At 44.6% G+C, this 15172-nt stretch overlaps 1 protein-coding gene across 6 annotated transcripts in view; it reads right to left on the reverse strand.

The window, feature by feature from the left end:
- Nucleotides 1–13133, reverse strand: part of DOT1L (DOT1 like histone lysine methyltransferase) — a 121292-nt gene extending 108159 nt beyond the window's left edge. For 3 of the 6 annotated variants that reach the window (XM_072601470.1, XM_072601469.1, XM_072601468.1), the window contains exon 1: nucleotides 12969–13132. In XM_072601470.1, coding sequence (XP_072457571.1) covers nucleotides 12969–13049 — 81 coding nt within the window. In that variant the 5' untranslated portion in view covers nucleotides 13050–13132. Of the gene's footprint in view, nucleotides 1–12968 lie in introns of all 6 variants that reach the window. The other 3 variants (XM_072601475.1, XM_072601471.1, XM_072601472.1) reach the window with 3 other exon arrangements.
- Nucleotides 13134–15172: the final 2039 nt, after the last annotated feature.

A 15172-nucleotide genomic window follows, 5' to 3' on the forward strand; every position in this document is an offset into this window, starting at 1 on the left:
AAATATCAGGTGTATAAAATTAAAACTCAGAAACCATCTAGTTTAACACCTAATGTTATAATTCCAGTGAAGTTAAGTGACTCACCCAAAGTCACCAAATAACTCAGCAGAGTCAGAATTTCATGCTGCCCTTGGTCTCCAAACTGAGAACTCTCTACATCCATGATCTCCTACCTCCCCCTAGGCTAACAACACTCCTCAGGTAGTGGGCAGTTATCAGTTAATTGAAAAACAGAAAGGGGAGAGGGGAATTGTTCTCATCTTGTCCCCCTCTGGGAAAACCAATTGGGTTGAATACATTTCACTCTCCAATTATGCCAAATAACTGAGTGACTGCCCATTAGTTGTAGAGTACTGCAATGGCATGTTATGACTTCTCTCCTAGGTATTAGCAGTGTTTACCAAAGGCATGCAGCCATATGCTCCCAAGTCCTTCCTTGAATTCAACAGGCACCAATAATAAGGTTGGCAAAACTACAGCTTAAATCTGGGACCTGAAACTATTCCAAATGGCCAAGAATTGTAAAGAACCTATAGGTCACTGCAACAGTAGTCACATCAAAGGCTCACATTCCAGGTTTGATGTTGTTCATCCCTAGCTTCTAAACTAAACTAGCTTCTAAACTTTTCAAACATGAAGCCAATGACATAGAGTTAAAAATCACAACTTAAATATGGCCACTACCTAGCTGACCTCAAGTTGGGGGAGATGCATAACCACATTAAGAGGATCATAAGGTGATTCCCATTCAGGCTTCACTACACCCTTGGCTCCTCAACTAAACTGTAGGCTTGGGCATGTGACCAGTGAGAACAACTCCCCAGCAGAATCTGGGTTATGGCCAACGTCTGTCAACACATCTCTACTGTGGCACTAGCTGCCCCCAGTTTGGCAGGGTGACCCCATGACCAGAGAAAGAGGTAAGACATGCCAATGCAGCAGTCATATCTAGATTCATCACATCCTTGACCCTCCATTTAAACTTTCTTTTCAGGAATAGCATCTGGGACATGGCCAAACTATTATACCTTCATACTAAGGATGCCACCTTCATCATGATGATACTTCATCAAACCATTCAACTCCAGGGTAACCCAGAAGCCAGTAAGTGGGTAGGGTGGAGGGATATAATATACCCCCTAGGCTCAGCCCTTTGAAAAAAATTAACCCTGTTTAAGCAACATCCCTTAGCTTTAATGGGACATCACCCTATTAAATCTCAGCAGATAACTACAGTATCTTGTCTTAAGATATGAAAAGGCATGGGTGGGGAGGGAGAAAGGGAAAGAAGTTGGAACTCATAGTTTAAGGAATGAATGTTGAGAATTGTTTTTGCATGCAACGGGAAATAAGAAATACAGGTAATGGGGTATAGAAATCTATCTTGCCCTACAAGACAGAAGATGGGGATAAGGGAAGGGAGGAGTATGATAGAAGGGAGGGCAGATTGGGGGAAAGGGGTAATCAGAATGCATGGTGTTTTGGGTGGGGGAGGGGAGAGATGGGAAGAAAATTTGAAACTCAAAATCTTGTGGAAATGAATGTTGAAAACTAAAAATAAATTAAAAAAGAAAAAATGAATGTCATACTGGACAACCCTGTAAAAAAAAATCAAAAAGCACAATATTCTGAGAAAAACACAATATTCTAAAGAGAACCATGCTCAAGGTGTCTATAAAACACTACTAAAATTTAAGTGAATTTCAACAAGTACACCAGTTTCTCTCACAAAAACAAGAGATTTAAACATAGTATTCCCATTTTTAAATGAGGAAAAGATGAAAGTCTTGTCTAAAAGTCTCAGTTTCCCAATCTGTAAAATGAACAAATTGGACAGGTTAATGAAGATTCCTATCCTGCCCTAAATTTTAGGTCCAAGTTTGAAATTTCCCAAAAAAATCAAAATAATCCCCACTTCCAAGTTTCTATCACAAGACCCCAACTCAATCCTGGCTGATTGAGTTGCCTTTTCACTGCCTTCACATGCTCCAATGAAAAAATGAGGGCTGAGGTTTTTTTTCTGAAGGGAACACTAGTGTCCCTACAATACCCCTGGCTTCTCTTCCATTCACCTGATCACTGTGGTTACACTAATCAAAGTGGCTCCATCAGCACTGAGGACTTGCAAGGCACCATAGGTCTTTGGTCTATAAATAGCTTTCAGGGAATCATAAAAGCCCTTTGGATTGTTACTATCAGCATAAAACTGAATTTCAACTGCTTTCTTACTGAGCCAGGAATCGTGCATCTCTCTAAGCTTTGCTTGTACTTTGCTTTTGATGGAATTAAATGCTGCCTTCTTAGAGGTGGATGAACTATCCGGCTGGTAAACCCTGTGGAGTTTTCATTTTTCATTTAGTAGCTTCTGAATTTCCCCATCATTTTCATCAAACCAGTCTTGGAGTTTGCGAGTGTTCTGACCCAGATGAGCAAATGCAGTGCTGTACACCAAATCCCTGAAAGCTGCCCACTCCTTTTCTGCTCCACTGCTGCCAACTATGTGTTGGCTCAACTTTCCCTCCAAGTCAGCAGCAAACTGTTCACGCTCAGAGAAGAGCTCTAACTTGTTGACATTAATTCTTCTGGTAGTTATTTTGCCTTTGGGGTGGCACTTTTGATGAATGAGAATATGTAGCTTGGAAAGGATAAGTCTAGGATCAGTCCAGCACTCTGCATCACACACTGCCTTTGTCACTCTCCCATCTTGTCTGTCTGTTCTCCTTACAATCGTATAGTCTATTAGGTGCCAATGTTCGCTGCGAGGGTGCATCCATGAAGTTTTATTGCTTCTCTTCCATTCACCTGATCACTGTGGTCACACACAAAGTTTAAGTAAACACATAAATTCCCTCCTGTGTAATAATTCCTAGGCATAAACTACATGTTTTTTAAAGACTAACTATGTGCCAGGCACTGTGCTAAGCACTGGTAACACAAAAAGAGGCAAAAGACAGTTCCTCACCTCAAAGAACTTTACAATCTAACGGGGAGAAGAAAGGGAGGAAGGAACAACAAGCAAATATATACAAAGCAAGCTATACACAGGATAAATAGGAAATAATCAACAGAGGGAAAGCACTGGAATTAGGAGAAGTTGGAGAAGGCTTCCTGCAGAAAGTGAGATTTTAGTTGGGGCTTAAAGGAAGCCAGCGAGGTCAGCAGTCAAGGTGAAAGAGGGAGAACTTCCAGGTATGGGGATGGCTGATAAAGTGTCTTTTTCATTCCTCGATAAATTCCTCTTACAGAAGCAGGGGGAGAGGGGAAGAGAAGCTTTGAATGCCAAACAGAAAACTTGGAATTTGATCTTGGAAGCAACAGAAGCCAATGGAGTTTTCTGAGTAGGGGGAGGTAACATAATTAGAAAAAAATCACTTTAGTGACTGAATACTGCATAGATCGGAAGGAGAGACTTGAGGCAGGCAGACACCCCCCCAACACACACACACTCTCTCTCTCTCTCTCTCTCTCTCTCTCTCTCTCTCTGTCTCTCTGTCTCTCTCTCGGTACAGCAGGAGATAAGGTGAGTGATAGTAGGTTACTAGAGGGGTGGCACTGTCAGAAGAGAGAAGGGAGCATACTAAAGAGATAAAACCAACAGGCCCTGGCATTAGCTTGGATATAGGGATGGGGGATTAGAGACAGTGAAATATTCAGGAAATCTGATGGACTGGGAGGAAGGCGTTGCCCCAGTACAACAGCAGCAAAACAGAGGTGGGGGCTGTCTATTGGACACCCAGAGATGTATGAAGGGCAACTGGAGACAGGAGGTCATCAGAGAGACTGGGTCAGGAAAGGCAGGTTTGAGAATCATCAGCACACAGCTGAGAAATAACTCAAGTTTCTAATGCTGGGGTTTTAAAAAACTACCCAATACTTCAATACTTCTTTTCAAGCACACCTCAATTCCAACCAATATAGGCTAAAAAACTGGTCTCTCAAAGAGATTCTTTTGCCTCCTGACAAACTTGGCTACCCTAAAATCGTATTCTTTTCTCTCCTCTAACCAGTGAAATGAAGGTCCTATTCCAAGTCTTTGATTCCACATATAGCTCTCACCATCTGGCTGTTCTTTCTGCCTTTGTAGGTCCTCTCATTATCTAGCTTACTATCCTCCATCCACTTACAGCTCAGCAGTCTTGATGCATACTCCTAGACTAAGGGCCCTACAGCCTCAGTCAGGACCTCAGCTCAATTCTTCCACCCTCAGTTTCCTTAACAATATCTCCATCTATGGATTCACAATATACATTTACCTGTTAAAAAAAAAAGCCATTCACTTTCTTTAGACATTTAACAATATTTAAGACCTCTATTTTGAATAGGCCACCAGTTTAAGCAGTTGCTTTAATGACACACTCATAAAGGTATCCATTGATTTACTGAACTGGGAATTTTTTCAATTGTAGTTACTGAGAAAAAAAAGAATTCCAATGATGGAATTTAACATATTGTGTTTGTGAGTGTGCAGAAATGGGAGTCACGCCAATTCAAAAAATAGTTCAACAGTTTAATCATCAAGTGGGCTAAAGACAGAAATACAACAGGAGGATAAAAAAAGTTGATGATGCTTCAATTAATTCTTCTCAGACAGGGAGATGAGTCAATGATCTACCAAGTGCTTCCTATCATTGATATATATGACTCACTCTGCCTCCCATGGAATGCTTTTTGCTCAGGAAAGAGGCCTCAGTGAGAAAAACAACTCAGCAGTGAATCATCTACACAGCTCAAGGCACCCAAAGGCTGCTGACAGACACTAAGTACTCACTCCCTGCTGCAACAGGACACTCTCCTTTGGTCATTCCAACCAAACTCTCCCCTGCGTAGGCACCTGAAGCAAATGATAAAAGGAGGAAAAAACTCTAAAAATCACACTCTGAAGAAAACTGTGCATGAGAAAATGTTTGCAAAACCATACTTGAAACCTTTCCAATAGCTGACAAATATGAAATCTCTAAGATTGAAACAAAGGACTAATTTCTCTCAATTACACAAATTATAAAGAAAATCCTAACAAGGAAAAACCTGAGAACTGGGATGCATTAAACTAATTAAGTCGCAGTAGCAACGTATGGTCATTTTGAGCCAAATGACCATAAGCTAGGCTAAAAAAAAACAAACCTCACCCTAAAATTAGGCTGAATTCACGGAAGCATATTATTCAAAACTAAGTAAAACCACTTCACTATACTGTGCAGGTCAGTCGGGCTTATGTATGCCGAGAGAAGAGCACACCTGACCTGAGTCCTTAAGGATCTTGATAAGCAGGATGGAGAGCTATCATCCTCTACTAGGCCATATATGCCAAAGGGATCAAAGATAAGAGAAAAGGGCCCATGTGTACAAAAAAATTTACAGAAGCTTTTTATTCTATTAAGGACTTAGATCTAAGGGGTGGGCACCCACAAACTGGAGACTTGCAGAACAAAGAATATAGTGTTAGTCTTATTACCCACAACCACAAAATGAAACCTGGAAGTTTCACATGAACTGATGCCAAGTGAAATGAACAGAACACCTTAGATAATGACTCCAGTAATATAAAGAATATCTTTACAAGACTTTCCAAATGCTGACCGATGCAACGGACCAATGACAACTTTGGCACTAAGTCATTACTTGTCTCTGGTCTTCTCTCCTTTTTTTCCAAAATTGTCCCAAATAGGTCTGGTCATATCTCTCCTTCAGAAACATTGTGTGGCTCTATACAACACCTCAGGGCCCTGCGCAACCTTGCTCCAGTCTACCTCTGCAGCCTCATGTCATGACTCTGCATTCCTGCCCAACTGGGCTCCCAGCTGTCACCTGACCCCTGCACATTCTGGCTGACTGTCCAAACCTCAGAAACTTTTCCCATCTCTATCAAAATTCTCTTACTTCCAAGTTCTGTGCAGGTGCCACCTATCCCAGAATAACCCTTCCTTAATCCCTCGCCTGAAAGCATCCTCAGCTTCACTTTTTTCCTCAGAGCCTTCTGTCTAGATGTCTTCTTTGCCTCCATTGCCTTCTACCTCCAATTATACCTCTTCTGTATACATATACAGAAATGCAGTAAGCCTCCTAGGAGCCAATTCCTTGAGGGAAGGCACTGTCCATACTGATTCACATATTCGTCGTGTTCAGCACACAACTCTGTACTTGTTCAAATGAAAGAGTCAAAACAAAACACTTCTTTCTTCCCAACTTTCATGGAATCACCAGACTGACCCCACAATTTCTATTTTCAACACATGTCTGATCTGTCCCCTCCTCTCCACTCAAAAGCCTCCTCACGTGTGGTCAGCCTTCTAACTGGTCTCCCTGTCCTCAAATTGGTCATCCTCTTCAATCACCTATATGCAGCTGTCAAAGTGTTACAGCATGTCTGACCATGTCATCCCTCTGATCAGTAAACTACAGTGTCTCCCTATTTTCAGATAAAACATGAATTCTCTCTGGCACTGAAAGATGGAAGGGAATAAGCACTGATTAAGCACTTACTATATATTCAAGGCAGTGTGCTAAGCATTTTACAAAAAACACCCCAGCAGAACTTTAAGGTGACCTGACCCCTTCCTACCTATTCAGTCCCCTTCCACTTCACTCTCCTCCATGCACTTCCCTCTAATATTACCTTCCACCCTCTGATTATATGGGAAGGTATTAAATGGAGAGCACTTTCTGAAGCTTTTGTCTCATGGACTCTCTGTCAACCTGGTGAAGGTTATGAACCCTCCCACAGAACGTTTTTAAATGTATAAGATAAAATACAAAGGATTACAAAAAAAAAATCATTCAATTATACTGCATTATCAAATTCTTTTTTTTTGTTTTTAAACTTCATGAATCCCAGGAAAATAACCTCTGGCACAGTAGCCTTGGTGAGGAAAAGGGTGACCTCCTCTGAAAGCAGAGTAAGAAGAGGAAGGAATGAGGTAAGTTGTCAGGGTGTTTGGAGATTGTAGAAAAGTGATATGGTGAGGAGAGCTCATGGCAATAGTATTCCAGTTGCTTCAAACAAAAGTCATGTCTAAGTCATCACCAAATACCGCCAATTAGCCTCCTGGTGCAATTAAGAAGGGGTTTTTAGCCTTGATTTGATAGGTCCATGAGAGCATTTGAACATCCTGGTCAGATAGGATGAGGGATTCCTAATGAGAAGACTACTTAAAAAGGTTGGTCACAAGAAGGGTGAGTACAATCAGCCATTCATGAGGTAGGTCAGTTATTGAGAGTTGGCAAAAGGCAAACTACATGGGGAATCCAGGACAAGCAAATGAGTTCATTTTTAGGCAGGTCTATTTTAAGGAGTTGATACAATGCACTAGAAACAAAGGCTAGAGATGAAAATCTGGGTTTCATTCACTTAGTGATAACATTCTATGTGTACCATAAAAGCAGACAGGACAACTTCAGAGATAACAGGAAAAGACAATAGAACCAAAAATTGAGCATGGTAAAGGGGGAAGGCAAGAAGGGCTTCTCGGAGGAACAATTGAAGTAAGTGTCACAAAAGAGGTCCAAAGGGGCATCTATTTTTAAAAACCCAGACACCTTTAGTGACAAAGGCAGCAAAGAGATGCAGAAAAATTTAGAGAGATATCACTACTGTATTTATCTAACAGGAAGCCACTGGTCACTCTAGCATGAGCAGTTTCCGAGTGAGGCTGGGTTAGACAGCACTTTGTCCAACAGTTCTGGGGCTTTAGCAGACTGCAAAACCCATGTGCTGGGGCAGAACAAGTAAATGCGATTTACAAAAAGGGCTCTGCTGCCAGCCATGAGGAAGTGACAGTCTCTCTAACTGGACCCCTACCACAGTGTAAAAGAGATAAGGATAACCTGGAGAGGCAACTGGGAAGAGAAAGGCCCAGAGACCATCACGAGAGTAATGTGGACCACTGGAGAGGAAGCAGGGCTCATGTCTTTCCCACGGAAGGATCTGACTTGCCCTACAGGAAGTAGAAACAAAAAGAATGGGTTTAAGTTGAAGAAGGTCAATTTAGGCTCCATACAACCTAAGCATTTCCAAGAGTGGAATGGGCAGACCAGGGTGGAAAGTCAGTTCCTGCTCACTGGAGGCATTCAAGCACAAGCTGGATATCCATTTCTTGATACCCAGTGAGGATTCTTTTTCCAGGTATACGCTAGATGAGATGACCATTAAAGTCCTTTCCAACTCAAAAATCCTAATGGGGAGGGGAAGTATAGATTACACCTTTCAGGCAGCTTAGCTATGAATGAGAAAAGAAAAAAAGTACATCAGATAAAGCAGGGGTGGAGACAAGTAGTGGTTTGTCTGGCTTTCAAAACTAGAGAGCTAGACATACCTTAAAAGGAGAAGAACTGGATAATTATGTCTTAAGAAAAAGGATAAAGGCAGGAACCTGTTCAGTAGGTAGACAGACTGAAAGTGAATGCTGACCTAGTCCAATGCCCATTTGTTCTTAAAATGAGGAAACTAAAGTTAGAGAGACAAATTACTTACCTAAAGGTCACATTACAACATAGGGGCAGGAAAGGGACTAAAACCCAGGGCCAGTACTCTCTTCCCACTACACTTGCCTTACTGCATTCAACTGAGTTATTATTCTCAACATATCAGCTCCCAAGGATTTAATTCCATCTCCATGTTAACGATTCTCAAACTTAGTTACCCTGTCCCAAAACTCTCTTGCTGACCTCCCATCTCCAACTGTTCAGTGCATGTTTACTGGCTGGTTAACACAAAATTGTATCCTCGTTCCTGGAAAGTGCTACATTTGGGGCATGTGATATTTAAATGATATAAGTATCAAGAACAGCTTCAATCCTGTTTGTCACATGAACTTCTAAACCCCAATTTTCATGATTTAGTTTCCTCCTTTAAATTTATTATTGTTCACCCAAGGAAGTCAAAGAGTTAATTTGTACTTCAGTAAGAGTAAGCCCATTTGAGCTCTGATGAAGAAGGGCACTCATAAAAATGGAGGTCAGCATCAGAAAATATTTTCTGAGTCACAGGGAGAGATTACTCACCATGCTCTGTTCAACACAGCACGGTGAGGACACAACTGCTCACCATGTATTCATTAGAAATCATGGCCTTTCCCTTTGAAGGAAGCAGAAGGCGGGGGAAAAAGTCAGACTTTCAGTTTTGTATATAAGCCAGTGGGAGGCTATATCTGAAACACCCTTGCATCCCCTCCCACTGCCTTAATTAGTCTAGAAGGGAAATCTATGTTTCACATCATCTTCTTAGGTTCTTTCCAAGTCCTGACAAGCATACCTATGTCAGCTAAACAGAAAGAGTTGTTTTTCAATCCATTTAAATAGGTTAGGGCTCCTACCTTGCATTCCACCCTAACACTGCTTCCTTTAAAAAAAGAAAAAAAAAAGCGATGAAATTTGACTATCCACTTACTGTGAGAAAAGCTTTTTTGTATTTACTTCCCATTAACTGAAACTTCCATTTTGGAGAAATCTGTTCAGAGTTTAGAAAGAGAAATGAAAGAAGCTTGGAAGTTCATCATATCTAGCCCTGACTTTACAGACATGAAGAAACTGAGGCCCAGAAGTGATTTGCCTGAAGTTACTAATTTGCTACACAAATTAGTAGCAAAGCTATGTCTAAATCCAAATGTAGAGAAACATCTTTTGTTTACTCTTAAAAATTAAAATATGCTAAATCACTTCAACTTTCATTCAAATGAGTAATTCCATAACATTTCAAAAATCACTCACTGTCTTCAACTTTGGGTACTCACAAAATAAGAATTTCATGAGATTAGCATTCACAAAATACATTTTTCTGTAAGAGAAAAATCATCCATTTTCTTTTCAAAATGTTTCAGTCCTCAAAAGCAGCTACCCAAATAGAATAGGCAAGCCTAAAAAAATGTAAAAGGTGCCACTCTGGATTAAGGCTTGTTAAAATACTATCTCCCTGAACCACTGTGTCCTCCTACCACCCAGGAACCCAAAGTGAAATGTGCAGTGAAACTAAGAAATGTTCTGCTGACGTCAAACAGCTCTGGAAGGACCGCAACACACACGTACACCAGTCCTGCCAAATGAAGCCCGGGCCAGCGAGGGAAAAAGTCTGTAGTTCAGGACAGCCCAACACTAGAAAGCCAAGGGACTGCAATGTTCAAACAGGAGATCTTCCTAACCCAGAAAGCCAAAAAAACCCATCGAATGCACCACAGTTAAGATGCAAATACCCTTTTCCCCTCATAACATAAAAAAAGGCATATGGTCTCTTCAACCAAGCTACTGGAAAGAAAATATGCCACTGTTTCCAGATAACATTTCATTTCTATAAAAATACAACCCTGCAAAGCAAATTCATCCAAATAACAGGATGTTTCTTCAATTCATAAATAGATGCCCCCCCAAAAAAACTCTCAAAGACAAATGCAAACAAAGAATGATATGAAAATCTCTTAAGATGTTTAAAAATATCACTATTTTGTCTTTTTTAAAGGGCAATTAATCACAACTAGTATGCACCTGAATGTAACTAGTACTATTTCCCAGGAAACATTTGTCTATAATGTAGTAAAACTAGGCAACAAGGTTAAAAAAGGATTTTCTTATTACACTGTCAACTGAAAGATTTCCCCTCCCCCTCTGTCTACACTGTATACAGACCCAAACACACCCAGAGCTGCCCTACAGGAAAAGCTGCATTAACTGTTTGAGTGCTGGAAGGCTCAACATCTCTCTGGAAACAGGATGACCAAAAATAGAAAGTCTTGGTACATGCAGAGCTTTGGGAAACCAGAGCTGCACAGAATTAGGTACTTGAGTCAAAGCCAAGTGTTAGCCATTTCTACATGATGCCAAAGCAAGATGTTTCCAATAATTCATACACATACATAAATTCAAATTCAATTCCAAAAGAGGAATGGCCTATCAGGGCTTTTCTTACATCAAGCTTCAGCATGTTTGATTCTAGCAGTCATCTCCACCCTCCCACCCCCAACAAAATGTCACCAAAATAGATAAACATTTGTTGCTATTTTACTTTCCTTCTACAATACACTCAATTCAACCTGTAGAGTAAGAAACATAATGAAGTATCTCCATCCTGAGGGGCAGAGGAGTGTGGTACCAACAGTTGTAGTGGGTTTTTTCAAGTGTGTGAGCCCTTTGTAAATTTCCATTTGGTGAGAGCCTTTCCTAGTTTAGACACAGATGCTGTCATGGGGGGTGTGAGAGGTCATTAAACAGGTCCTGCAATTCATAAGGAGACAGCACAAATCCATTCCAAAATGAAAAAAAAACAAAATGAGGGGAGAAAAGCTGTTTACCCTACAGAACAATCTGAAGTGCTTATAATCTACATAATACAACAGATTAAAAGCAAGAATCATCTTAAATCCACTCAAATGGAAGATAAAATTGAGACTCTATATAATGAATATTAAACAGAAATACAGGTAGGTAGAAAAGACATTGGGGGAAAAAAAGTCTTAATGCATAAACACTGTTCTGTTTCCCCAGAGAATGGGGACAGGAAAAAAACACTAAGAGGTGTTCACAGATGGACTGACTGCCCCCATGAACCAACTTCTCTGAAGACTGATCTCCACTAACACAAATGCATCATCTTAGAAAGCTTCAGAAACCAACATTTCATCTGTGGAAAATTGTGAGCTCTTCGAGGGAAAAAAAAAAATTTTTTTAAACTTTTCCCCCTCTCATTAGTCAGCCTTCTTTCCCTCCGCCTCCCCAACCCTTCGCTTAACTGTCAAGACTGATGAGCCATTTTAGAAACCAAATTCCCCTATTGCTTCTGCATTTTTCTTTTTTAAAAAGGAATCATGCCCACATGACTGAAGGGGAGGGGGAAGAGAGGAGGAGCAGAAAACCAGGGGGGAAAATTATAAAAATAACTCCAACTGCCCGATTTCACTGGCTGCCTAGGTTCCCGTGTACTTCGTGCGATTAATGAGAGTGTGGTGCCCTCAGTCACTTGCCACCCACCTCCACCCTCATTATATGCCGCGGAGAGACAAGTAGCCAAATAGCCAAGTAACCCCACCAACAAAAACGGGGCGGGGGCAGGGGGGAAGCCTGACACAGACCTGCCTAGATTAGACTGGAGCGTGGTGGAAGGGGAGTTTGGAATGAGTGTGGGTTATTTTGGACTGGGAAGGGAAGGGGTGGGTGGCTGGTAAATGTTCTGGGCGTGGAAGACGTGCGAGGGGAGAATGGGGGGGGGGGCTTGCCTGGGACAAGGCAGAACCCTCTGAGTGTCTGGGGAATTGGGGGGGGGGGGGGCCCGAAGCAGGTAAACGAGCAAAAGAGGGCTTGGGAAGCAGAGGGGTGCTGAGATACAGCCAAGGATGGGGAGGAACACGTATGGCATGAAGGAAAAATCCAAAGGGGCGCAAGGGTGGTAACCCCATCAAGGGCTCACCAGCAGCCTGAGCGTTTGGGAGAGAGTTCAGGAGGGGAAGGCACAGAATTCAAAGGGGCTTGACCGGGCAATGCCAGCGTGAGCTAAAAGAGGTCAACCAAGAAGGCTGACTTGGCACCCGGTGCCGGACATACAGTAGGCACTCAATAAATGTTTACGGATTGACTGAGTCAATGGGGTTTAGGGAGCCCCCTGAGAGTGGCACTGGGAGCCCAGCGGTACGGCCAGAAGTTCTGCCGCGGGAGGAGGTTCAAGTGGGGACCTGGAGAGAGGGTGCCCAAGGGCACCGGGGGCTTGGCAGAAGCCGGGAAACTGGAGGGGGGCTCGCCGCGGGCACGGGCAGGGTGACCCACGGCTGGGGCTCGGCGGGAGCCTCTAAGTTTGGGAGGCGACGGCTGTCCGGAGCCAGCGTGGGGGGCAGCCACGAGTGGGTGCCCGGGGACAGAGCGACGGGCTGGGCCGGGGGCACAGGTCCCCACGCGGGCACCCTCCCGGCCCGCGGGGTCGGCCGAGGGACACGCTCGCACACGCACACGCACACGCACACGCAGGGCACCGCGGGGCCGGGGCGCGGATACTCACATAGACCGGCAGGGGCCACGGGTACACGGCGGGCTCGGCTCCCACGGGCGACTTGAGCCTCAGTTCCAGCTTCTCACCCATGATCGCGAGCGCGGCCGCCGCTGCACCATACTAGTGGGCGCGGGCGCGGGGCGGGCGCAGCGGGGCCGGCGGGCGGGCAGGCGGGCGGGCGACCGCGGGGACGGTTGGCCGAGGGAGGGCGGCTGGGGGCGGGCGGGCAGCGAGGGAGGAGGGGCGCGAGCGGCGGCGGCGGGGCAGGGCGGGCGGAGGGCCGGGAGTCCCGACCGGCGGCGGCGGCGGCGGCGGGGCCGCGGGCTCTGCGTCTCCCAGCCTCCCTCGCTCCCTCCCTAGCTGGCTCGCTGGCTCTTTTGTAGTTACAGCCCCCGGGTCTCCAGCGCCGCCGCCATCTTGGGCCGGCGTGAGGCGAGCACAATGAGCCAGGGGCTGGGCGAAGCCACGCCTCCGACGCGAGGGGGCGGGGCCGAGCGGCACGCACGGCCCGGAGGGCCCGCCCTCCCCCGCCCCCTCAGGCTCTCCCTTCCTGTCCTCAGCTGCCCTCCCCCCTCCCTCCCTCGGCCGGCCTCGGGGATGCCTGCACGAGTAGCCGAGCCGCTGCTGCGCCTGGGCCGCTGCAGAAGGTGGGGGCGGGGATGAAAGCTGACACGCGCTCGCCCCTGCCGGGACCTGCCGAAGGCTTTACAAATGGGGACACTGAGGCCGGCAGCGGGGAAGTGAGTGACCCAAGGTCTCCAACCCCAACACGGGGCGGGCGGCTTTAGCAAGGGGTTCGGAGCCCAGTGGGTCTGCCCACGCGGGGGGAGGGAGAAAAGGAGTAGCCCGGATTGAGGATGCAGATGGCACCCCCCTGCCATGTGCTTCCTGCATCCCTGCGGGGGGCACGCGTGGTAGAGCAGGCTGCAGTCTTGGGGTATCCATCAGAAACTTTCTTCCTTTCTGACTGCTCCCCACCCCCTGCACCCACACCATCCGAGCTGTTGGGGGTGGAGGAAACTCAGTCTGCGTGCCCACCTTCCCCCTTGGTGGAGGGGCAGCAGAGCCACCTTGGGAGGGTTTTGTCAGATTTTATGTCTGGAGCCTGATAAGGTCAGAGTGACTCACGCTGGAGGCCCTGTAGCGTAATGGGGAAAAATACCGGCTGGGCAGGCCAGAAACTTGGTTTCTAATCTCTGTGCAGATCGATAACTGGCTGAGTGAGTGGGAATGAGATCGTGACTCCCTAGAACTCAGTTTCCCCACAGGTCTAATGGGGGGAAGTACTGTGTTTCTGTTCTCATTCCCCTACCTGATAACTTCAGAAATATTTATTAAATTTAATTCAATTGATGGAGTGAAGCTAGATCTTATGATTTCTTATTCCTTCACTTTTGCATTTACATTTTACATTGCTTTCACATTTAGGGGTCTTTTATGTGCCAAATGCTGAATATTTTAATCTGGTTTGTATATTTCAGGGAAGGGGATTTGGAAAGGTCGGAAAAGGGAAACTGGAAAAATTCACTTCATAATTTTAAATAGGGCAGGCCCTGATGCAGGATATTTTTTATTATTTGCCTTTCTAAGCCTCCAGCCTCTCACTCAGCAAATCCTGCTGTGGGAATCTTAAGAGATAGAAAGGGATCATAGGATTTACAGTTGGGAGAAGACCATAGAGATCATCTAGTCCAACCCCATCATTTTACTGTTGAGAAAAATGAGACCCTGAAATGAGATGTGTCCTACCTAAGGTCAGAGAAAGGGGATTAAGCCCCAAGTGCTCTTCAGATCTAGTATACCCCATGATGCCATCTCTTCATGACCTTAAAAGACCATCTAGTCTACTGTACTACCCCATGGAAGAGTCCCCAGTAAACATCCCTGACAGGGGCATCAAACCTCTACTTAAACACATTTATGGGGAGCTCACTGCCTAATGAGGCAACTAGTTCCATGACTAAATATCAATGATTGTTTGGACCCTCCTCTTAGTCAAGTTTTCCATCACATTCAATTCTTTCCAGAGCCATACTTAAGGCAGTGTGATCAGGGCTTTGGCTTATGCTGCCATCATTGAAAGATGCTGATCATGATGATAAACAGTCCTTCAATAGTGTGGAAATAATCAAACAGCACCTAGTAGCAAGAATCATTAGTTGTAGGAAAATTATCAAATGAGAGACTGGGAAAACTCCATCCCTAATCCACTT

This window comes from Notamacropus eugenii, chromosome 4 (assembly GCF_028372415.1).
Source record: "Notamacropus eugenii isolate mMacEug1 chromosome 4, mMacEug1.pri_v2, whole genome shotgun sequence".
Taxonomy (NCBI): Eukaryota; Metazoa; Chordata; class Mammalia; order Diprotodontia; family Macropodidae; genus Notamacropus; species Notamacropus eugenii.